At 42.3% G+C, this 23,342-nt stretch overlaps 1 protein-coding gene across 6 annotated transcripts in view; it reads left to right on the top strand.

Moving 5' to 3' along the window:
• The window catches only part of ZMAT3 (zinc finger matrin-type 3), a 101,625-nt gene that overhangs the window by 70,187 nt on the left and 8,096 nt on the right, over nucleotides 1-23,342 (top strand). For 3 of the 6 annotated variants that reach the window (XM_058661072.1, XM_058661071.1, XM_058661073.1), the window contains one exon: nucleotides 4,448-4,773. In XM_058661072.1, coding sequence (XP_058517055.1) covers nucleotides 4,504-4,773 — 270 coding nt within the window. In that variant the 5' untranslated portion in view covers nucleotides 4,448-4,503. Of the gene's footprint in view, nucleotides 1-761; nucleotides 967-4,447; nucleotides 4,774-23,342 lie in introns of those variants that run through there. The other 3 variants (XM_004591282.2, XM_004591281.2, XM_058661070.1) reach the window with 3 other exon arrangements.

A 23,342-nucleotide genomic window follows, 5' to 3' on the forward strand; every position in this document is an offset into this window, starting at 1 on the left:
AATAAAGGACCCAATTAATTTTGCGTGAATTGAAAAAAAACAAAACAACTTGTAGACTTTTGGAACCAAAATTCCTCAATCCATCTCAGCATCAACCTTGTTGCTGTCGGGGTTGACTGTGTGAGGGTGTGCAATCCCAGGTGAGCCAATGCCTTCCTCTCTTCCTGGTCCATCCTCTCTCACGGGTGTGTGTGTGTGTGTGTGTGCTGTAGGTCAGGAGAGTCTCCTCCATGTTTTGCTCACTCTGGAGAGGGTAGAAGTGCGGATATCTGTATGGTGGGGTGGGGATTCTGTGTCATTGAAAGCCGCTGCGCTGGTCACCAAGCTTTTCTTGGCTCCATCTTGGGGCAGAAGTGTGGAGAGCACAGTTAAAACGGTCTGGCAGTAGTGAAGAGGATCCTGGACTTGTAGGCTGCTCCACGCAGTCCCCTAAGACGCAAACAGGCTCAGAGGCAGCCTGAAGTGCAAAATATTTGAATGTCAACCACAGGCGATCAAAGTTTCTGTCGCAAAAGCTCTGCTCACGTCGCTGCTGCGGACCAACTTTCCGTGGTATATACGACGCACAGCTTGAAGAAAAGGTCGGCTGGGCTGAGAGCCTTTGTTCCTCCGCCGCCTGCTCGAGCCTCGCGCTCGCGGTCGCTGCACCTGCCCCGCGCACTGCCCGACTGCCGGGATGCGGGAGCGCCGCGGGGCCTGTTCCGCTGGGCACATGCGCAGAGGCGACGCCGCCCGGCGCCTTCAGTCTCCTCCTCCTCCGTCTCCCGGTTCCGCAGTCACTTCCTGCAGCTGTTTCTCCGTGGGTCTGCTCGGACTGACTTTTGACAGTGCGCCTTCAGGCTGTGGAGGGGCTTGGCGGGGAAAGTTGCTCCGGGGAGAGGCGGCGGTGGCGGAGCAGCCCGGGGCGTGGGCGGGCGTCCCGGGCGGGCACGGCGCCGCGGCTGCCGACGGGGCTTGGGGGTTCCGGTGAGTGCGGGGCGCTGGGGCACCTCGGGGCTGGTAGGACGGGTCCCAGGGCGCCGGGGTTGGCGGGTGCCTCCCTGGTGCGGTCTTGCACCTGCCCTCCGGCGGCACAGTGCGTGCCCCGCCTGTAGGTGTCTGTTTCACGAATTTTGAGTGTGCGTTTGCGGGGCGTTGGGTGGCGGGGGAGGAGGGTGTATCCGCGTGCAGACGCCCCGGCCTCGGCTGCGGTCCCCGCTCTGTGGGAGCGGGGATTCCATTTTCTGTGATGGCATCCTTGCCGGCAGAGGGGTGTGTGTGTGTGTGTGTGTGTGTGTGTGTGTGTGTGTGTGTGCGCGCGCGCATCGCAGGACTGTAAGGCCATGTGGGTGATGCTAAGTATCTGCAATTCGGATGCAAACGTGCAGAAGGTTCCCCGGGATTAGAGACCGTCCTAGCTGGGGCTGGAACCCACCTGCCAATTCACCAAGGCCCTCTGCCCAGTTTGCTGCTGGTTCCCGAGCCCTCCTGATCGGATACACCTCGGCTCCGCTGATCCGGGTTGTTTTCTCTCGCATTCCTTCTGACTGCGATCTGATGACCTCTGAGTAATGTTCGCCAGGCTTTCCCTCGTTTCCAGAATTCTCAGTCACACAGGTCCCTCTTGTTGAGGTGCCAGTAACCTGTTCTTTCTACTGTTTCCTCTTTAGATTTCTCCAAACGGGAAAGAGCTTGTCTTTAACTCAGTCTGGGAAGAGTAGGCCCCAGACCAATCTTGAGAACTAAATCTGCGAAAATAAATCTATTTTGTTTAAACAGAGAGCATCGTGAAGCTTTGAGTTTCCTTTAAAGTCCTCGCAATACCTTTCCACCAGGACATTACACTATCAGTACTGCATTTTTTGCTACTGTAAACATCAGATTGGTTTTTAAAAAAATGATCTGAGTATTTATTTGTATCAGCCTTCATACTGGTCTCTTAGACTAATGCAGCAGTAGAATGGATCTGAGTTGCCAGTGGTTTGGGTCCATATTCTACTCTTCCTGCATTCCTTAAAGGCATGGTTTTGTTTGTTTTAGCTTTATATTAGATGCTAGCTTTTGCTTGCAAATGTAGTACTACTTGTGGTTGTCACATATAGATCATGTGAGTTGGTGAGTACACAAGAAATAATTTTGGATCATCTAGCCAGTCTTTTTTAATATAAATAACCAGTGCAGGAATGGGAAAGGTTGTATCTGCAGGGTTCCCCCCCTCAATCCAGGGGATTTTTTTTTTTTTTTTTTACCTCTGGAAGGAGTCTCTTTGTACCTCTGTGGTTTGAGAAGGGCCTTTATTCTCATGGAAACCTGGAGGTGACTGTGGGGGAGACACTTGTTGGGATTTCTTCTAGTGAGAGTGAGCGTTCCTAAAACATGTCCGGACTTGTCTAGGCAATTGGTAGCATTGATTTTCGGTTTACATTGATTTCCTTTATCCAGATGTTTTGGCCCCTCCTCTACCGTATTTCTCATGAACTAGTAGCATGTTTCTGGCAATTTTGCAATCATTGTAATTCTTACAGGTAGCATGTGTTGCCTTTTAACTTTGTGGGTTATGATAATTAGGTAGTTAAATTTTTAAAACAGCTTTGTCTCCTGAGTTTGCTAGTAAAAAGTGGCTACAACTGTCTTTGCTTTTTGGCTGTTTTGATTCAGATCTAATTGAGAGAACTCACACCACTAGAAATAATACCACGGTAGGGAACCTGTTTTTTTTTTTTTTTTAAATATTCTAAACGTAATTTATTTTATGATACAGTTCCACAGGCTCAGGGATTTTTTCCTCCTTCCTTCCCTAGGCCCCCTCCTTTCTTTGTTTTCAAAGTAAGGATGGTATACTTTTACATAAAAAACAAGTAACATTTTTTTCTAAATATGATTCATGGGAAATGCTGTTAAATATTAATAATGTAGACATGTTCCCTTAACTACAATGTTTCCCCATTGTGCTTGATTTCCCTGCTGCTCTAAGAATTCATTATAAAAGTTGTCACTTCAGTTGTTACTTGATTGCACGTTGCACGTGCTGTGTAGCTAATCAAATGTGATCAGAGAGACTTCGAACTTTCCGAAAGTTCTCTCATTTATGTTCATAAACCCATCATGGCCATAATGAACACATCTCTATTGCAGATGGAAATTTTTGGCAGCTTAAAATAGTTGTATTCCATGGACCCAGAAAAGAGGTTTTAATAATATTGAGAACTGTAGTTTTTGAAATAAGGATTCTAATTTGGGTTAATGAGCATCTTGGGAATCCCAAAGAGTGGACTGTGGTTTGAAAGGACCATCTTGGTGGGAGGCAGGAGAAGTCCTGGATAGTCAGGAGACAGAAGCTTTTCTCAATGAAGTAGATTATTAGTTGTCTAATTAGAAGGTGGAAGAAAACTCCCTGAAGACTGAGGAGCTGGAATTGGAGCTGGTGGTAGGGTCACCCTGACTTTGTTCAGCATTTACTTTTTTGGTTGAGGCTGTGCTGAACATTAGCCTTCTTTTGTGCAGGTAATTTATTTCTAGAATGAGAGAACATACGGAGATTTTACAGAGATCTCGCGAATATGTTCTGAGGCAGAATGAGATGGGCTCCCACATTCAAGGGCCTCCAGGGCTGATTGGAGACCCAGGTGGCCTGGAGAAGGCAGGTGCATTACTGGGAGTGGTGCCTCTGAGAACAAGCTAGCTAATTGTTTGCAATGTAGAAATGTAGGCCAGGTGCTATGGGATCATTCTTTCATTGTGACAGGCCGTGAGTCCCTTGAGTTTTCAGTAGTGATAACTAAATCAATTTAAAAATTGAAGGCAAAATAAAAACACTGTGTGTTCCAAACAGTGACTCTATGGCTGTCTGTGGCCCATGGACTTTTTCAGATTCTGTTTTAAGAGTCATTGGCTCAGCTGCTTAAATGCGGTGGATCAGAAGGATCACTTTTAATTATTTCTGTCACATTGTTCCGATGGTTCCTTGATATACTTTAGCTGGTTCCAGGAGTCCTTGAAAGATTGTGAATATACATCACTCTTTTTGACATCATGTGGATGCTAAGGAGTTGTTAAGATTCTGAGCTGGTGGGGGTTTTGCCTAGGCACAACCATTATGAAGAATGTTGAAGTGTCAGTGTGCCTGAGGGAAGGGGTCTGGGTTAGGTGACCTTCCCTGTCCATTTCAGCCATTTGACGTTTAGATTTAATTAGCACGGGTGCAATGCTATTAATGCTCATGGACTAGAGGGACAGCAGTTGGGACTGTGCCAAGCACAAGAAAGCCGAATCTGTGAAGTTGTTTTCTGTGGAAGAGCATTGTGTTAATGGGAATTACGTGGCAGGGGTGTCGGCTGGAGAAGGCCGACGGAAAGAAGTCCCAAAGATGAGTGTGCAGCAGAAAGGAAAGGGTCAGATGGTGTTGATGGTTACATGTCTTATTGCTGAGGTTCTTTTTTCTTTTCTTGTGTGTTTGCCGTTCATTCAGATTGAAGACCTGGCTTCTGTTTGCCACGTGGATTATGCCCCAGGTTTTCCTCCCCAATGATTCTCTTGCAACACGCAGGGCTTCCTCCGCCTAAGAGGCCCTCATCCTCCCCTCCTATGTCAGTGGCCTCCAGGTCTCCAGGAACTTTGCAGCTTCCACCACAGAAGCCTTTTGGGCAGGAGGCTTCCGTGCCACTGTCAGGAGAAGAAGAGCTGCCCGGAGGTGGAGACCAAGACACTGCCCTGGAGGAGCTCTGTAAGCCCCTGTACTGCAAACTCTGCAATGTCACCTTGAACTCGGCCCAACAAGCCCAGGCGCATTATCAGGTAAGGGAAGAAAAGAAAACCGGGTACTCAGTGTTAGGCTGAACATCTAAGGGCCCTGCCCAGGTAACAGTTGCCTCTCTAGATGTGACCGATCGTACCTGGAAACTCAGGATGACATAGAGAATAGCTAAGTGTTAGTTTAACTGGAAGCCTAATGTTGCTGCGTTTAAAATAAGCCTTACTTTTTGTACAGTGGGTCTTAACCTCCCACACCAGGCCGTTTGGCATCTGTTAACTTTCCAGTTTTTGCAGGCAGATGTAAATCTATCCTGGTATTCAAACCTGATTTTCTAAGGAGAACAGATATTTGAAATGTGATACACCAGATTCAATCAATGTAGAATAATTAAGCAGTGAATATGGTTTGAATCAATTGAGGGTGACTTCTGACTTTTCTGCTTCCTGACTTCTACCTGTTCCTGTGTATCTTACGACTGCTAAAGAAAACACGTATTTTTGTGTAATGAGAATAAAATGACATTGCAGTATTGTGCTGTGCCTTTCATTCAAAATAAGCATATTTGAACTTCTTTTAGCCCATTTTGATGACTCACACTTACTTTCAGATTTAAAATTTTTTACTTTCCTGTAAAGTACCTAGTGAAGATGACTGTATAAAAGGTGTTATTTCCTAAGAACAAATGAGAGATAGAATTTTGGCTAGAGAGAAAGGGTATAGTAACTCTTTTTATTCCAGACTGTTGTTAACATAAGACTGTTATGATTTCCCTTTTGGAGAAAGGAGACCTGGAAGGTAATTGAGACTAAATCTCATTGTCTGGGAGGATGTCTTCCAGGTCATAATGGATGAACTTACTTGTTATTTGTGTGATATCTTCAGAAGCAAGACAGCATGATGGAAAGTGGTTGGCTAACAAAATACTTCTGTTGTGCAACTGTAACTGTCTACAATCTAAAAAGCTTGTGTATGCTCTGGGTGAAGTCTTTCCTATTTTGTTTTGATCCTGAAGGCTGTGTCACTGTGTGTATGCATCGGAAGCATTTTGATGGTGTATTATTTTTTCATGCACTTAATGAAAGACAGGACACCTTGCTCCCCCAGTTGTTTAGTTTTTCTTTTTACTGATTTGTTTATTTTTATTGGAATGGCAGATTTACAGAGAGAAGGGGAGACAGATCTTCCACTCTCCAAATGGTTGTAACGACTGTATCTGAGCTGATTCAGAGCCAGGAGGAGCCAGAAGTTTTTTCCAGGTCTCTCATGTGGGTACAGGGTCCCAGGAACTTGGACCATTCTTTGCTGTTTTCCCAGGCCATAGCAGGGAGCTGGATCAGAGTGGAGCAACTGGGTCATGAACTACTGCCCATATTGGGTACTGACGCCGGAGGGTGGAGGATTGGTCTGTTGAGCCACTGTGCTGGTGCCACCGTCTAACTTCATTTTGCTCTCAGGTGCAGAGTTAGCTGTGTGTCACACACTGGCAGTTGTCATCCTCACTTCATAGAGGCCTTCTGCTGTCATTTACAATTTCCCCTTTTTCCTTCATTTCTGTTCCCCCCCCCCTTTTTTTTCTGCTGCTCACTCCCATGGTGTTATGCGGGTGTTTCTGTCTGCTTAAGATGATTAACCTCAAATCTAAGATCTGTTTGCTTTCTTCTCTGTTCATGCCTGTGGAGTGTTCAGGTTTCTAGTATGAGACTCTGGATTCTGAAGTTCTCATTTCTTAATGTCTAATAAATCATTAACTTGAGCAAACCCACTTGTGTGTCATGCACATATAAAATTACCTTTTGAAGGAGATTTGTTTGCTTTCATGAAGGGGAATTCTTGGGCTGTGTGCATTCGGATATGCACATGCATGGGTAATACCTGCCTTTCTTCTTCTAATCTTGCTTTGTGACTTTGTAGAGAGTGATGCATGTTTCTGGTTGTGCATAGAAATAATTCATTTTCATGCAAGGCCATTGGATTATAAGGTTTATAAACTAGATTAAAGAATAGAATCAACATTTAGTTGAGTTTTTTCTTTTAAAACATGTGTACTAAATTTTTTTAGTGAACAAAATTATATTTAACCTCATTGCCTCAGTGATGAAGTAAAGAAATTGGAAAGTACAAGAAAAAGAAAGTAAAATTTTGGTAAATAACTCAGTTAGTATGTTTAAGTGGAAAAGTTGGAGGAGAAGGACAGTGTGTCATAAGGTCAACCAAAACAACCAAAAGCCAGGATCAGGATGGGGGTGAGGGGTAGACACTTGGACCGGTGGTTGAGACAGCTCCTTGGGCGCTCACATGTGGCATCAGAGTGCTTAGATTAACTCCTAGCTAGGAACACAACATGTGAAGTAATAGATTACTGACATCAGATAACTCAAAACATTTTTAGGCAGTGAATGCCATTGATGGAATTAAAAATTTCAGATTGCCAGGGTATTGTAAATACCTAGAGTCTTAATCTATCATGTTGCAGCAGCTGGGGACAGACAGGGGAAAATGCTCAAGGAATACTTCTCTTTTAGCTCTCTTCCATTTCCCTTTGACACTCCGCTGTTCTCAAACTGCTGCAGTCTTAACAGTGACCCATGGGTTCTGTAGTCCGTTGCTCTCTAGCTTTTTGGAGGAAGATTTCTTTATTTTTTTACTTGAAAGATAAAATTACTCTGAAGAAGCAGATCAACCACCTGCTGGCTCATTCTCCAAATGGCTGCAGTAGCTAGAGCTAGACCAAGCCAAAACCAGGAATCTGGAACTCTCTCGGGGTCTCCTATATGGGTGGCAAGGGCCCAAGTACTTGGGCCGTCTTCCGCTGCTTTTCTAGGCACATTATCAGAGAGCTGGACTGGAAGCAGAGCAGCTGGGAATTAAACCAGCACTCATAGGGGATGCTGGCATCACAGTGGTGGCTTAACCCAGTGTGCCACATACAGGATTCTCTCCAGATCTTTTAACAGGGTCGGTTGACTTCAGAACATCCTCAGTGGTTGTTTTACTTTTTAAATGAAGTTATCTAATTTTCCGGACTCCAAATTATGGCTCTGGCTATAACTTAATTTAAAATCAAATCATGGAGGAGAAACATGTCTTCATTTTATTAAATTCTTTCTCCGTGTTTTAGGTTGCACAGGGCAAGACTGGCAGGGAGTAACAAGGCCATTCTGTCAACTTGAGTGCTCAGGGGAAGAGCCCTTTTAGACGGAATGCTGTTAACAGGAATTTAAAAAGTAAGAAGCACAATAATCATGGCTAAAGCATCCTTGGTCTGTAGTCATTAATTTATCTTGCAATTTACATATCCATTTGAAAAAAGAGCTAGTTGTTGAAGGTAGTTTCTAAAATTTGCTGCAAGCGTAGGTCCCTAGTTCTTATACTTAGCAGCCAAAAAGCAAACTGACATATTAGAGAGAAAGGACACAAGTAAAAAAGTAGCTTTAGAATTATAATAATTCTGAATATAGTAGTCTAAATTCATAACAGAGAGAATATAATTAGATTTTTCCTCAAAACTTAAAGTACTGACTTTGGTGTGTATATTTTTACGTTGATCAAGCAGTTTTGGATGGTACAAACTATGACTTTGATTTCAGCTAATTTTTGTATTTTTAAGATTCTTCCATCTGATTGTTTTCCAAATTATCTTGCATCAGACTATGGCCAAAATATACTTCAAAACTGGGGGTTGACTTGTGTGCTCCTCAAAGTGGCAAATATGCTTTGTATCTGACAGATTGCGTTGGAATCTTGGCTGAACTATAGAGAAGATGCTTAATGCTTTTTTTTCCTTTTTTTTTTTTTAACTTATTTATCTTGAAAGAGCTATACACAGAGGGAGAGACAGACTGAGAAAGATACCTTCCTTATGCTGTTTCATTTCCCTCATGACTGTGTTGGGTAAGGGCCATTGTATTTCCCTTGCAGGATTGTGAGAATTATGTGTAATATATAAATAAATGTTGGTTGGTTGAAATAGAATTTGTTATTCAGAAGTTGTTAAGGAGGGGATGATGCCATGGCTCGACATGCTAAAGCTGTACCCTGTGGTGCTGGCATCCCATATGGGTGCTGGTTCATGACCCAGCTGCCCCACTTCTGATCCAGCTGTCTGCTTGTGGTCCGGGAAAGCAGTGGAGGATGGCCCAAGGCCTTGGGTCCTTGAAACCATGTGGGAGACCTGGAAGAAGTTTCTGGCCCCTGGCTTCAGTGTAGTTCATCTCTGGCCATTTGGAGAGTAAACCAGAGGATAGATCTTCTGTCTCTATATTTTTCTCTATAAATCTGCCTTTCAAATAAAAATAAATATTAAAAAGTGTTGAGGTGTACATAGTTGTTTTACTCTTGCTGCAATCTTCATATTGGAGGACCTTTTGCAAGTAAGACTCCGTCTTGATCATTATCCAAACATACTCACTCCTTCATAGCCAACTAACATTTACCTAAAAGGAACTGTATACAGAGTAATTCAACCAATTTAGATGAGGTAATAGGAAATGATTGTTGAATCATTGTTGTTTTAGCTGTACTTCTAGGCCTGACCTAAAAAAGTCCCTTGTTGAGTCTCTTGTTTTCCTGTGTGAAGTGGCCAGTTCTTTTGTAAAGATTTAGTTTTATTTGAAAGGCAGATAGACAGAGAGAAGGAGAAACGGAGGGAAAGATCTTTTCATGCACTGGTTCACTCTGCAAGTAGCTGCGACACCCCTTCCAGCTCTCTTCTGGTCAGCTTACGAGGCAGAAGCTCTCTAGGGGCCCAACCTTAGCTGGGTCTCATTCACTTCTAATTCCTCAGTCCTTATTATTTTAGAAGAATAGATAGTCTTCCATTTGTTCAGGTATGGTTTCCTGTTCTGTACCGTGGGTTTCTTCATCTAGCATCACTTCTTCACCTCTGTCAGGTGAAAAACATGCTCACATCTTTTCCTTGTGAATAAACATAGCAGCAGCAGCCTGTTCACTACTGTTATCTGTCTTATTAGCCGACTTGCTCTTCTCCTGCTGTCTGTGTTTGGCCAAGTGTCCTGCTTTCCATTCCTCGGCCCACCCGCACTCTGGCTCCCATGGCCACCTTCCACTGCAGTGGGCCTTGCCAGGCCATTGATCTCACAGGCCAACCCTAGTTTTTTTCTCACTTGACCTCTTGAGAACCTTCTTGCTTATAAAATGTAGAAATACTTTTATTTAAAATAATGTCTGTGATTTGTAATGAAAAATAGTAGTTGCTTGTTATTTCGTCCCCGCCGCTCCTCTACCTTTGTTTTTTCCTTTTTCTCTTTGGTGTTCTTTCCGTCTTCTGAATATGATTGGTTTTAGTTTTCCTTTCACTCTGTCTCGATTGATCAGTTTTGTCTCCTCTTCATCAAAGTAAGTTTAGTAGGCTTTAGTCTCAGGGTGACTGCAATTGTTGGAAATTGACATTCAGCTTTCACGTTCTTTGAGTAGGAGGATATTATTTACTGTGGGACTGTTTTTGTATTTTTCCTATGTCATGAGCTCATGCACTCCCAAGTTGTGCAAATAGATAACCCTTCAGTAAACATCATGTTACTCAAAAGCTTTTAGTGGAATTTGTTTCCTATGTGGGATAGGACCTTAAAATCGCTCTCTGTTCTGCTTTCAGTTTATGAAAAATCAGGAGAAGAATCTTATGTTGCCTTTTAAAAAAATGGGTGGCGTGGGCGTTGTGGCACAGGTGTTAAACCTTTGCTGAGGACTGTTAACAGCTCATGTGGAGTGCCTGTTTTAGGCTTGGCTACTCTGCTTCTGATCCATCTTCCTGCTAATGAGCCTGAGAAGGCAGCAGAGTTCAGTCCAAGGGTTTGGCCCAGCCAGCCACGGAAAGACCTGGATGGAGTTCCTGCCTCTGGGCTTTGGTTTGACCCAGTCCCAGGCGTTGCAGGCATCTGGGGAGTGAACCAGCACACAAAAGACCTTTGTTTCTCTCTCACACACATACGTACGTCACTGTTTACTCCGCATTTTAAAGAAAGGGTAGCCTCTTAATCTTTGTTCTTATTGCTTATAAGCTGTTTCTGAAATCCACTTATTTCTTCTTGTGATTTTGAATACTCGATCCATCGTTAATATGACTTTGTTGTGTGGTTTTCTCTCATCTTTTTTTTTTTATCACATTATATTTATGAAATCCTTACTGCACAACCCCGTCCTCCATGCTCAGTCTCCCTAGACTGCTCTGCTTTCAACGGGATGCGCTCTGGTGTTGCTGCTTAACTCTCACCTTTGCACTTGGCTTCATTGCTCTGAATAAGGCCAGTGTTATCTAAACCTACTTGACCTTTTCCCTTGTTTTCCATCTTGCTTTGTGGGAGTATATGTTCACATCATGTGAGGGAGGCAGGTATACTTCAGAAACTTCATAGAAAAAGGGAAATTAAAAGATCATTTTGATATGAGATATTTGGAGTTTTTATTAATACAAATATTCTATAAAATGTTTTAAGACCCAGTGTATATTGTAATACATTTCTATCTTTTAAATATAATGAGGGAGTAACAGGAAAAAAAATTTTTTTTTGAGTCTTGGCCTTCATAATTGACAATTCAGTTCCAGGTATAAAATTGTTTTTCCTCATAAGATTAGACTTACGTATTCCCTCCTCTCCACAAAGTGTCTAATGTTGATGAAAAGACATCTTTAAATATTTTTTAAAGATTTATTTATTTTAATTGGAAAGGAGGATCCGATTTACAGAGAGGAGGAGGAGAGAGAGAAAGATCTTTCATCCACTGGTTCACTCCCCAAATGTCCACAGTGGCCAGGGCTGACCTGAGCTGAAGCCAGGAACTAGGAGCTTTTTCCTGGTCTCCCATGTGGGTGCAGGGTCCCAAGGCTTTGGGCCATCCCCTACTGCTTTCTCAGGCCACAAGCAGGGAGCTTAGAGGAAGTGGAGCAACTGGGACATGAATTGGGCCCTTATGGGATCCTGACACTTGTAAGGTGAGAAGTTAGCTATTGAACCATTGTGCCCGGAGAAATCATTTTCTTTTGTAGGTGAACTGCTTTGATTTCATGCCTTTTCTTTCCCCCGCTCTAGAAGCTTTTGTGCTTTCCTTTCTATGCTGGGAGCGTAAAGTTTCACAATGGCAGACAGTTCTAGGCTTGGGTCTGTTTCATTTGTCTTGGGTAGCAGTTTGTGTGCTCCTATTGGGCTGAGCTCGGGGCAGATTTCTTGGAGATTGTTTCTTATGTGTTGTCTGTTTTTTCTTCTTTCGAAATGTTAGTTTTTTCTAAACCTGCTGGATCAATTATTCACCCCGCCCATCTTCAGCACTACTGAAATTTAGCGGTGATTTCATTCCTTGCACAGTATTTTCACCTCGTACCTGTGGGGACATATGTTCTGAACCCCCCTCCCTAATAAATGCCTGAACCCATCGAAGGTACTGAGCCCTGTAGGCACTGTGTGTTTTTCCTGTGCATACATACTCAAATTTAATGCCTTTTCCATCTTATCTAAGCACTGGACAACCACAGTGGCAGTCATTTGTGTAATTTGTAGTGTGATAGCAAAGCTGGTGCAAATTTCTTTGTCCTTCTTCACAGTTTAATGGTTAGAAGATTCTTCCTTACCATAGGCATTAGTGCTGTCAGCATAGGATTTTTAAATTTATTCTTGTTTTCGTTTAAAGCAAACACTTTATAGCTTCTCACTGCATATCTGAATTGTTAGTGTTATTATTCTTGTGCATTGGGGCCATGATTAAGTAAAATAAAGGCCACCTGGACAGAAGCAGTGTGGTACTGTGAAAGTAGGTCTGATCACCAGGGTGACTGCTGAGTGGCTGAGGCGGAGGTGGCACACAGGGCAAGAAGTAGGGTGGCATGGAATTTCATGATACTGCCCAGAGTGAAGGGCAGTTTAAACGTAGGAATTGTTTGTTTCCGGTATTTTCCACTTAGCATTTCAGATTGTGATTGACCCTACGTTGTATTGCAAGTCACCTACAAAAGAGTAGGAATCAGCACTGAAATCACGGAAAAGCATGGATGAAGAGGGAAGACTCCTGCACTGCATTTGTCTTCTGTCATTCTGTTATTTTAACATTTTAATATGAGAAGCATTCTGGACTTCCATATGGGATTTTAAAATTGTGATAGCTTTATTTTTAATTTTTAAGGCTCTCTTGGTTCCTTAACCATTCACATCTGTTCCCCCCCCATAGTTGATTGAGAACATGAACTTCTGCAGTTTTCATGTGCCTTTAACATGCACAGGATCTTAATTTTGTTTTGTTTTTATCTCACAATTTTTAAAAAAAGATTTATTTATTTTCATTGGAAAGTCAGATAAGCAGAAAGGAGGAGAGACAAAGAGAAAAATATTCTGTTCTCTGATTCACTCCCCAAGTGGCTGCAATGCTGGAGTTGAGCTGATCCGAAGCCAGGAGCCAGGAGCTTCTTCTGGGTCTCCCATGCAAGTACAGGGTCCCAAGGGCTTGGGCCGTCCTCTGCTTGCTTCCCAGGTCACAAGCAGGGAGTTGGATGGGAAGCAGGGTGGCTGGAACATGAACCGGTGCCCATATGGAATCCTGACACATGCAAGTTGAGGACTTTAGCTGCTAGGCTACCACACCAGACCTTTGTCTCACAATTTTTGAAGGGCTGCTTTTGCAGAATGCTCCCAGTTTGGGATTGTTTGATGAAACTGAAATTATGTGTCGTTTGGCATGAATTGCACGAAAACATATCTTTCCCAATGAATCATATCAGGAAGAGCGTGATGTGAAAATCTTGTTGCCTGCACTGTTAACTTTGTTCATTGGGAGGGTGATACCTGCCAGGCTACTTCTTAGTAAAGTTATTCTTTTCCTTTTTGTGTTGCCTAAGCGTCATCTGGAGATTCACTTTGAGACTGTGTGAATATTCTAATCACATTTTTTGCTCAGGGATGATTTTTGCCTGTGTGTTGATGATTATATCTGCCTTTGCCAAATGGTGATTTTTAAAAATTTTAACCCTTTCTTGTGTATGTATTAGTTGAACTTTTACTTTCAGGAAGAACTTTCTTCTTTTTCCTATATTTCTTTTTTGCTTACTCCTGTCACTGTGGATTTCTGTGTTATTCTTCTCCTATGCTTATTCTATACATGATACTGTTGTCATTACGCTTTTGATGTTTTAGAGTATCGCAGTTTGCTGTGAGTCCCTTCAAGCTAGTTCTTATATTTTTTCTCATGCTTCTATACATTTTTTAACTTACTTTCTAACATACAAAATATTAAAATATCTTCCCACACTTTCCCAATGCTAGCCATTTTTCAAGGAGTCTGGTTTCTTTAAATGGAGAGTGATATTTCACAACCAAAAATTCAGTGCTAGGAATTCTCTTTGGTTGTGGGATGTCATTGTTCCAGACCCTCTCAGTGGACAGAGCTAATACATGTGTGCGTTTTATCTATGTATGTATATATACATTGAAAGCTGATTTCAGGTCAACACTTTCAGTGCAACAGAACAGTGTTTGTGTAGCTTTCCATCTTGTCTTGTTTAAATATGTTTTTGATAGTGAAAAAACATGGACTTTCACTTCAAAAATACCTATTTACTTTGTTTTTTCTTTTAAATGTATGTGTTTTTTAAAAGATTTATTCTGTTTATTTGGGAGAGTCATGGAAAGAGAAAGAGGGAGAGACAGAGAAGGGGCTTTCATCCACTGGTTTACTCCTTTAATGTCCACAGTGACTGTGGCAGGGCTAGGCTGAAGTCAGGAGCTTCCCTCATGTCCCCCACATGGCTGCAGGGGCCAAGCGCTTGGGCCATCCTCTGCTGCTTTCCCAGGCACAGTAGCAGGGAGCTAACCCAGAAGTGGAGCAGTCTGTGCCATGACATTGGTCCCGATGTGATTATGTTAATATGCTTTTTTTCTCCATATACTTAGGTTTGTTTCTGTTTGTGTTTCCCATTGGGTTCCCCCTATCTTACTTTTTTGTAAGTCAGCAAACTATTGGTGTATGTCTGGAATCGGAGTGTACAAGTTACACTCCACCATCCTTTGTAATTTGTTCTTGTTTCCCTAATAATTGTATCTTTATTTTCCCAATATTTATATCTCCTAAAATGACTTGACTGCCTTGTTTTGTTATGTATATTTTAGTGTTTGGTTTGTCAGTTTTTAATGCTATCTCAGTGATTACGTGTTGCAGAATCAATGAACTTAACACCATTTCCTTATTTTCTTCTGTGTGTGTGTGCATGTATGTCATAATTCATACATTTGAACATTAGCTTTTAACCCTCATTTTTTATTCTTGGGTTAGTTTTTAATATTTAATTCATAAATATGAAGATGCTATTGTCCCTTTGCTGAACTTTTCTCAATCATTTCTTGGTTGGATTAAGCTCTGATAGCTTTCTCAAGGACTTTTGAGTACTGTATTTATAAAACGTTTTTAAAGCAATTTTCTTGGGGGCTTGCCTTGTGGTATTGCGGGAGGAACCTCTCTATGGTGCAAGCATCTCAAATAGGGCCTGGTTTGTGTCCCAGCTGCCCCACTGCTGATCCTGCTCACTGCTAATGGCCTGGGAAAGCAATGGTAGATGGTCCAAGTGCTTGGATTCTTTCCATCCATCTGGGAGACTCCGATGGAGTTCCAGGCTTAACTTTGGCCCAGACCAGCCCTGGCCATTGCAGTCATCTGGCCATGAAGCAGTGGACAGGAAATCTCTCTGTCTCTGTCTCCTTCTTTCTGTAACTCTGATTTTTAAAAAAGTTAAAATCATTTCAAAAATAGGCTTGCTATTTAGGTGGGTCGCATGGCTTTGATAGTTTTCACTTTTTAAAAATTGTGATCTGTTCACGTAGAGAATGTGGAGAGAGAGTGAGAGAGAAGAGAGACAGAAGAATCTTCATTTTCCATCTGCTGGTTCATTTTTTTCAGAACGCTGCAACAGCCTTGGCTAGGCAAAGCCGAAGCCAGGAGCCAGGAACTGCATCCAGGTGTTCTACATGAAAAGCAGGGTCCAAACAGCCCATTCCACACTGCTTTTCCCAGGCAGGGAGCTGGATCAGAAATGGAGCAGCCAGGACTTTAATTGGCACCCATGTTAGGCTGGCACTGCAGGTGGAAATGTAAATGCTATGCCCATGGCACTGACTGCTGTAAGTTATTTCTTGGTGTCTCCTGTTAGTTGCTTCTCTGATCTTTTAGAGTTCTCTTTATATTAATTTTGTTCTTGTGCTTGCTGTTACTGACTTTCTTGAGCACCACGTTTTGCTTTTAAGGCTGGGAGCCTGAAGGTTTATCTGGGTCTCCCATAATGGGTAACAGAAGCCCAGTTGCTTTCATAGGCACATTAACAGAGAGATGGATCAGAAGTGGAGTAGCCAGGACTCAAACTGGTGATCATGTGGGATGTGGCATAGCAGGCCATGGCTTTACCAGTTACGCCAAAATACTAGCTCTAGTTACCCTGCTTTTCTGTTCTTGCTATTATTTCAGTCGTTTCTCTTGTGTATTTTGATATTCTGATTTAAGGTGATTTTTCATTTTCTCAAGTGATTGGATATACTCTCTTCAGTTTGGAGTGTCATCGTTTCAATTATTTTCTTTTGTGTCCTGTATTTTTAGGGGTTTCACTTGCTGAAATGTGTTGAATTTTTTGGTAGCTTTGTATGGATGATGCATTTTTTGTGTTCATTTTGTGATTCAAAGTGGTGTATGAGGTCCTTCGTTCAGTAGCAGCCACTTCATCACAGCGAATTTGTTTTCTTTCATCATTTTTTTTTGTTGTTGCCCAAGGGAGGTGTTGGGTGTCCTGTGATTTTTGTGGCACTCCTGTTGTCTTTCAGGACATTTGCTGTCCCTGTTGGGCCTTATTTCCCCATAGCCCCTTCCTGAGGTCCTCTTGCCTTGCTCTGCCTGGAAGCCACGTTGAACACAGCTGCTTCTGATTGCGTGGACGCTGGAGTGACTTCCCAGGACTCTGTGCTCTGGTCCTCACAGCGAAGCTTGAGTGTTTTATAACCATAGACTGTGCTCTCTTTCTTGGTGGGGTCTTGGAGCACTTTTCACCCGGCTGATGGCTTCCCGTCGTCTTTGTCGCCTGCTGCATTGGTCAGACTGCCCGTGCTGACTGTGAAGGCTTGTGGTTCTCAGAAGCATGGATGATTGCTGCTTGTCAAGGTTTGTGTATTTCACCTAAAGTTGTTCTGAAGTCGGGGCATTCTGTGCTTCTGGTTAGGTGGGTCGCATGGCTTTGATAGTTTTCACTTTTTAAAAATTGTGACCGGTTCACGTAGAGAATGTGGAGAGAGGTAAAAACCTGGGCAACTGCCACCTTACAAGGTGGAAGCTCTTGGGCAAGTGTTTCACTTCCCGAACTCAGTTTCCTCATTTGTAAGAGGAAGATAACAGCTCTTGTACCTATCTGATGATAGAGCGTGAATGAGTATTAAACATGGTAATGTCATGGAATGCTTTGAAAACTTCCTGGCACATGATTGTCATCATCATTGTCCTGAGCATGCTTGGTCACTACTGGCAGTGTTGCACTAGGAACCATCTAGAGTCGGTCTCTCCAGCAGGACTGTCCCGTCTGCCAGTCCGCGGGTTCCTGTAGACATGCTCTTGGTTCATACAGCCCCCATTCTTCTACTTAGGATGACAACTTTCATTGTTGTACAAGCAAGCTGAAGTAAAAGTCTTCTTGAAAAAAATTTGCTTTGACCCCATTTAAAATGCTCTGTGTGTTTCCTCTGCCCTTTGTCCTGGCAGACCCTTTTTACGTGGTTCCTTACACTGCTTTCCAGTTTAACACCCCGTACCCTCTTACCCTTTACGTGACCTTTTTCGCTTACCATTCATTCGACTGAAATGATTCTTACCCAGGCCAGCTTTGATCTCTGTCTTCTCAAATCCAAGCATCACTTCTCTGACCCGACTTTACTCAATACTGTAGTGAGTTTGCACCTGATGATCCATTTCTTTTATTGGTTAATGTTGTTTTAAATGACTATGAGACAATCAGGTAAAAAATACAGAAAATGAACATTTGATTTGCCATCAACTGATGTGTCTTTGTATCTTCTCCTAACTGAATTTCTGTCTGTGCCCCTAGATACAGCCAGTGTGTTGAATTGGTGCTACCAATTGTGTTGAATTGGTGATCATTTATTTGAAAGGCACAGTTACAAAGAGAGAGGGAAACACACACTGATCTTCTGTCTGTTGGTTCACTCCCTAAATAACACCAGTGGTTGGAGCTGGGCAGTCTGAAGCCAGGAGCCTGGAGTATCTTCTTGTCTCTCTCACTCTCTTTTTTTTTTTTTTTTTTTAAGATTTTTTTTTAAATTGGAAAGTCAGATATATAGAGAGAGGATGAGAGACAGAGAGAAAGATCTTCTGTCTGATGATGCACTCCCCAAGTGGCTGCAACGGCCGGAGCTGTGCTGATCCAAAGCCAGGAGCCAGGAGCCTCTTGTGGGTTTCCCACACAGGTGCAGGGTCCCAAGATTTTGGGCCATCCTCGACTGGTTTTCTAGGCCACAAGCAGGAAGCTGGATAGCAAGTAGGGCAGCTAGAATTACAACCAGCGCGCATAAGGGATCCTGGCATATGCAAGGTGAGGACTTTAGCCATTAAACTACTGCGCCGGGCCTATCTTCAAGTTTCTTACGTGGATGCAGAAGCTGAAGCACTTGGGCTGTTCTCCACTGCTTTTCTAGGTTCATTAGCAGGGTGCTAGATTGGAAGTGGAGCAGCCAGTACTTGAGTTGGCACACATCTGGGATTTTGGCATGGAGTGGGTTTACCATTCTGTCATAGTGATGATCCCATACTGTTTTCTTATACGTTTGCCACAAAATGGTATCTGCCCATATAGTATGGAAGTATTGCCTTCACCTTTCAAACTTCATAGTAAAAATAATTCCTACATGTTTTTTGAACCTGTTTCTTTTTAGTCATCTTTTATCCTGAGCATTACTCCAGTTGCATTGACTGCAGTGTTTATTTTCGCTACAGTGGCAGGTTCCATTGCGCGAATAGGGTGCACTTTACCCTATATTGTACACGTGTGCACTTAAGTTGTTGTGACTTCTGAGATTACAGATTTTCTGCTGTTACAAAGAATCCTCCTAAGGAAATTCTTACAGGTATCTCCTCATGTGTGTTTTTGTTTAGTAACACAGCTAGAGTTCCTTGGTCTTAATGTATCTAACTAAATTTTGTTGCTTTGAAACACCTTGTTCTAGGCTTTCATGGTAATTTATTTGTCTGGTTTTCATTTTTTGTCATTCTCTTTTGTTTGAGATGTATTTATTTATTTTGAAAAGCAGATTTACAGAGAGAGAGAGAGAAGGTCTTCTATTTACTGGCTCACTCCCCAAATGGCCACAATAACTAGAGCTGAGCTGATCTGAACCAGGGAGCCAGGAGCCTCTTTCAGGTCTCCCACGTGAGTTCAGGGTTCCAAAGACTTGGGCAATCCTCCATTGCTTTCTCAGGCCATCAGAAAGGAGCTGGATCATAACTGGAGCAGATGGGGCAGGAACCAGCGCCCATGTGGGTTGCTGGCAACACAGCGTGGTGGATTAACCTGTGGAGGAATGGCACTGGTACCAGACTAGACATTCTTAATCTGATTTTTAAAAAATTGTCATTTTTTTGGTATGCTCTATATTATTTTTATTGATTTATTTTAAAGATTTATTTATTTTTATTTGGAAGTGAGTTATACAGAAAGGAGGAAGGTCATTCATCCAGTGATTCACTCCCCAAGTGGCTGCAACAGCCGGAATTGAGCCTATCCGAAGCCAGGAATCAGGAGCTTCTTCTAGGTTTCTCATGTGGGTTCAGGTTCCCAATGCTTTGGGCTGTACTCGACTGCTTTTCCAGGCCACAAACAGGGAGCTGGGACATGACCCAGCATCCATTACACTCTATACTATAATGTGCTTTGCTCTCCCCATCAAGTAAATAATATTATTGAGTTCCATTTTTTAAAATTTCCATTTAAAATTAATATTATTATTTTATGACACAGTTCCATGAGCTCTGGAATTTCCTTTATCCACTTCCCAAATCCCCTCTCCCGCTCCACTGATTCCCCCTATATTGTAGCAATAGTATAGTTCTTCATAAACTGTCATATGTCCATCATTGTGGGCATGGACAATGGCAGAATCCAGCATCTATTGTCAAGATATTTTTAACAATTTCATTGGGAGTCCATCTTTGATCTGGAAGTAGGGATGCATACTGCATTTTATCCTCACATTTGGATATGTTAGTCTCCATTACACAGTTACTGTACCTCCCCTTAAATGAAAAGACACAATACAAAATCAACCACAGAAAGAAAAACAGAAATTTATAATGTCATGAAGTTAAATAACTGAATGACTAATGTGTCATTGAGGAAATGAAAAAGGAAATCAAGAAGCTTCTTGAAGAAAATGATGCTACTGTATGATCTATGAGTCAGTGACGAATTTAATATGATACAAAACATTTAAAGAAATGAAAATAAAAACAAAAACATCAAAACCTGTGAGTTGTAGTTTCTGCTGATCTGAGTTGGTCAGATGTGTCTTCTGTAGGCAATATATAGATGAATTTTGTTTTTTGATCCAGTCTTCTTATCCATGACTTTTGATTGATGAGTTTAAGCCATTTACATTCAGGGTTAATATAAATGGGTGGTTCTGTCATTTTAGCAATGGGTTGTTCTTTGTTTGATTTACTCTTCTGTTGTTATTATACTGGGATGTTCTTCACATTTGCCTTTGGTTTTGGTGTGTGCTATTCCTTTTCTCTGTTAAGAGAACATCTTTAACTATCATTTGTAGGGTAGGTTTGGAAGAGGCATATTCTTTTTGCTTTAATGTGTAAGAATTGTATTTCATTTTCAAAGACAAAGGAAAGTTTGGCTGCGTATCTTATTCTTGACTGAATTTGTTTTTGCTTTTAGCATCTGGAATATGTCACTCCATTCTCTTCTGGCGTGTAGAGCTTCCAATGAGAGGTCAGCTGTGAGTCTGATTGCCATTCCTCTATATGTCAATTGATGTTTTTCACGTGCACATTTAAGGATCTTTTCCTTATGGTTGATTGACGAGAGCTTGATTGCACATGTGTTATGGTGAAGATCACTTTTGGTCAAGCCTGTTGGGAGTTCTGTGCTCCTCATGGATATGGTTTCTCAATTCTTTCTCCAGATTAGGGTAATTTTCCTTTAGTATTTCATTAAATACATTTGAAAACCCAGTTTCTCTTTCTGCTTCTTCTGGAACTCCCATAACTCTTATATTTGGCTTTTTAATAGTGTCTTTTAATTCTTGGGTACCTTTCTTACTTTGCGTCAGTTCCTGTTCCAGGTTTTTGATTGTTTTCCCATTGTGACAAGAACTATCCCCCATTCTATATTCTTTCTTCTGCCTCATTCATTCTGTCATTGAGACTTCCCACGGAATTTATAATTTGCTGCATGTGTCCTTTTCCAAGAATTCTGCTTGATTTTGTTTTACTGTTGCTATTTCCTATGTGACATATTTATTAAATTCCTGCATATGCTTCTTTTTGTTGATAAGAAACTTTATAACAATATTTAAAAATTCTTTATCTTCCATTTTTCGATGTATTTCTTCATTAATTCTGAGGTTGGTAAAGGTTTTTGCTCCTTTGCAGGAGAGTCTTTGGTACTATTCATTGTGCCTCTGTCTCTTCTTTTACTCTTGGTCATTGTACTTCTGGTTAGCAGATTGTTCTCCTTAGGGCAGGTTTCTAAGCTGTGTCACCCACAGGTCTACAGTTTGATTTTACTGATTGAGTTTGGTACTTACTTCTTTGCAGTCACTTGTGCCACAACCTCCAACGAATTTCAGATCTGGACTGTTGTATTAGGCTTCCCCTCCCATCTTCGTAGCCCCAGCTCCTGGTTCACCACTCTCCGCTTCCTGTGATACAGTGGTGTGGCTGCTCTGTTGTCTGCATAACCTTTCTCCCACTTCTGTTTTAGCAATTCCCAGGATTAGTGTGTTGCTGATCTTGTTGGCTGTTTGGTCTGAGAGTCACTCAGACCTCCTTTGACGTGTAGGATGCCAAACTCAGTATTGTCTTTTTTGGGGGGACCAGTGCAATGCCCTGAGCTGGAAATGAGTTCACTCCCAGCTCAGCACAGACACAGCTCACTGTTGTCCCTCCAGCCGCACAGCCTTTGCAACACTGTACAAAATGGCATTGATGTGCCACTGGTGGAGTTCTGTTGACTTTTAGATTTGGGGGCTACCTGAAGCTATATTGGGTGGAACTTTTAGGATGCCATGTTTGTGCAATGCACTGAGCCAAACATGAGTTTGCTCCTAGCTTAGTGCATGAACAGTCCTTACCTGTGAACGCCAGCTTGGTCTCTAGGCTTCCCTGATTACACATGTCTGCTTCTCCTCTTACTTCATAGGCCATGCACCTTCAGAGTCATTTTCTTGTTCTTTGTGCCTAGAGCCTTGTTGTTGGATGTCTTCTCTATCTCCCTGTATTTCTGGCTTTTAGCTTTGATTCACTCTGACCTATTCCTAGCTGGTGCCAGGGTGATCTTGGTCTAGTCTCACTGCTTCACTTAGGCTCCCAGAAACTGCTGCCTCTAAAGTCCAGATTCCAGATTCCTTGTCCAGACAAGGCCCAAGGGTGAGCACCCTGCCTGTCTCTACTCTCCGCTTCTTCTCCTACAGACTCCGGCGCTGTTTTTTCTTGTGGGTCTTCCACACGGCAGGTCGAGGCCTTGCTCAGGCCATGACCTCGGTGTGAGGTTTTCTTTTTCCTTTACTGTTTATCTGACCAATCAGTTTTTGTTCATTTTAAAAGATGACTGAGCACCAGTATTGTGGCATAGTGAGTAAAATCTGCAACACGAGCATCCCAGTAAGGTGCCAGTTGTGTCCCAGCTGTTCCACTTTGGATCCAGCACCTTGCTAATGGCCTGGGAAAAGCAACCGAAGACGACCCAAGTGTTTGGGCCCCTGCTACTCATGTGGAAGACCTAGAAGCAGCTCCTGGCTTTGACCTGGCACAGCCCTGGCTCTTGTAGCCATCTGGAGAAGCAGTAGATGGAAACTCTCTCTCTTTTAGTCACCCCCTCTCTGGCTTTCAAACAAATAAATAAACCTTAAAAAAACAATTTAAATGATTCATTTACTTTTCTGAAAAGTATTCATTGACATGTTCAGGCAAAAGTTAGAAATTTCTGCTTTGTGTTTTCCTAGTAGTTATATTGTCTCCATTTATAATGCTTTATTTATCCTACTAATATTTATTGATTACTCATTATCTGCTAGAAAATATTCTAGACATTGGCAGTAGAATAGTAAAAATGACAAATAAAATCCTTCTTTTTAAGAAACCTATTTTCCAGAGCAGAGGAAAGAGAGAAAAACAAGTGAACAATATTGTTTTAGATAGTCGTAAGTATTGCTGAAGTAAGATAATACTGGACAATGTGATAATAAGATGGAGAGAGAATGCATGCTTGGAGGGGTTGGGCAGGGAGGATAGGATGGGAAGCTGGACGTGGGATGGGCCGGTACTTGAGTAGAGACCTGAAAGATAAGGAAGAGCTAGTCCTGCAGAGATAAGGAAGAGGTGCATTCTGGGTAGAAAGGAGCAG

This window comes from Ochotona princeps, chromosome 3 (genome assembly GCF_030435755.1).
Source record: "Ochotona princeps isolate mOchPri1 chromosome 3, mOchPri1.hap1, whole genome shotgun sequence".
NCBI lineage: Eukaryota > Metazoa > Chordata > Mammalia > Lagomorpha > Ochotonidae > Ochotona > Ochotona princeps.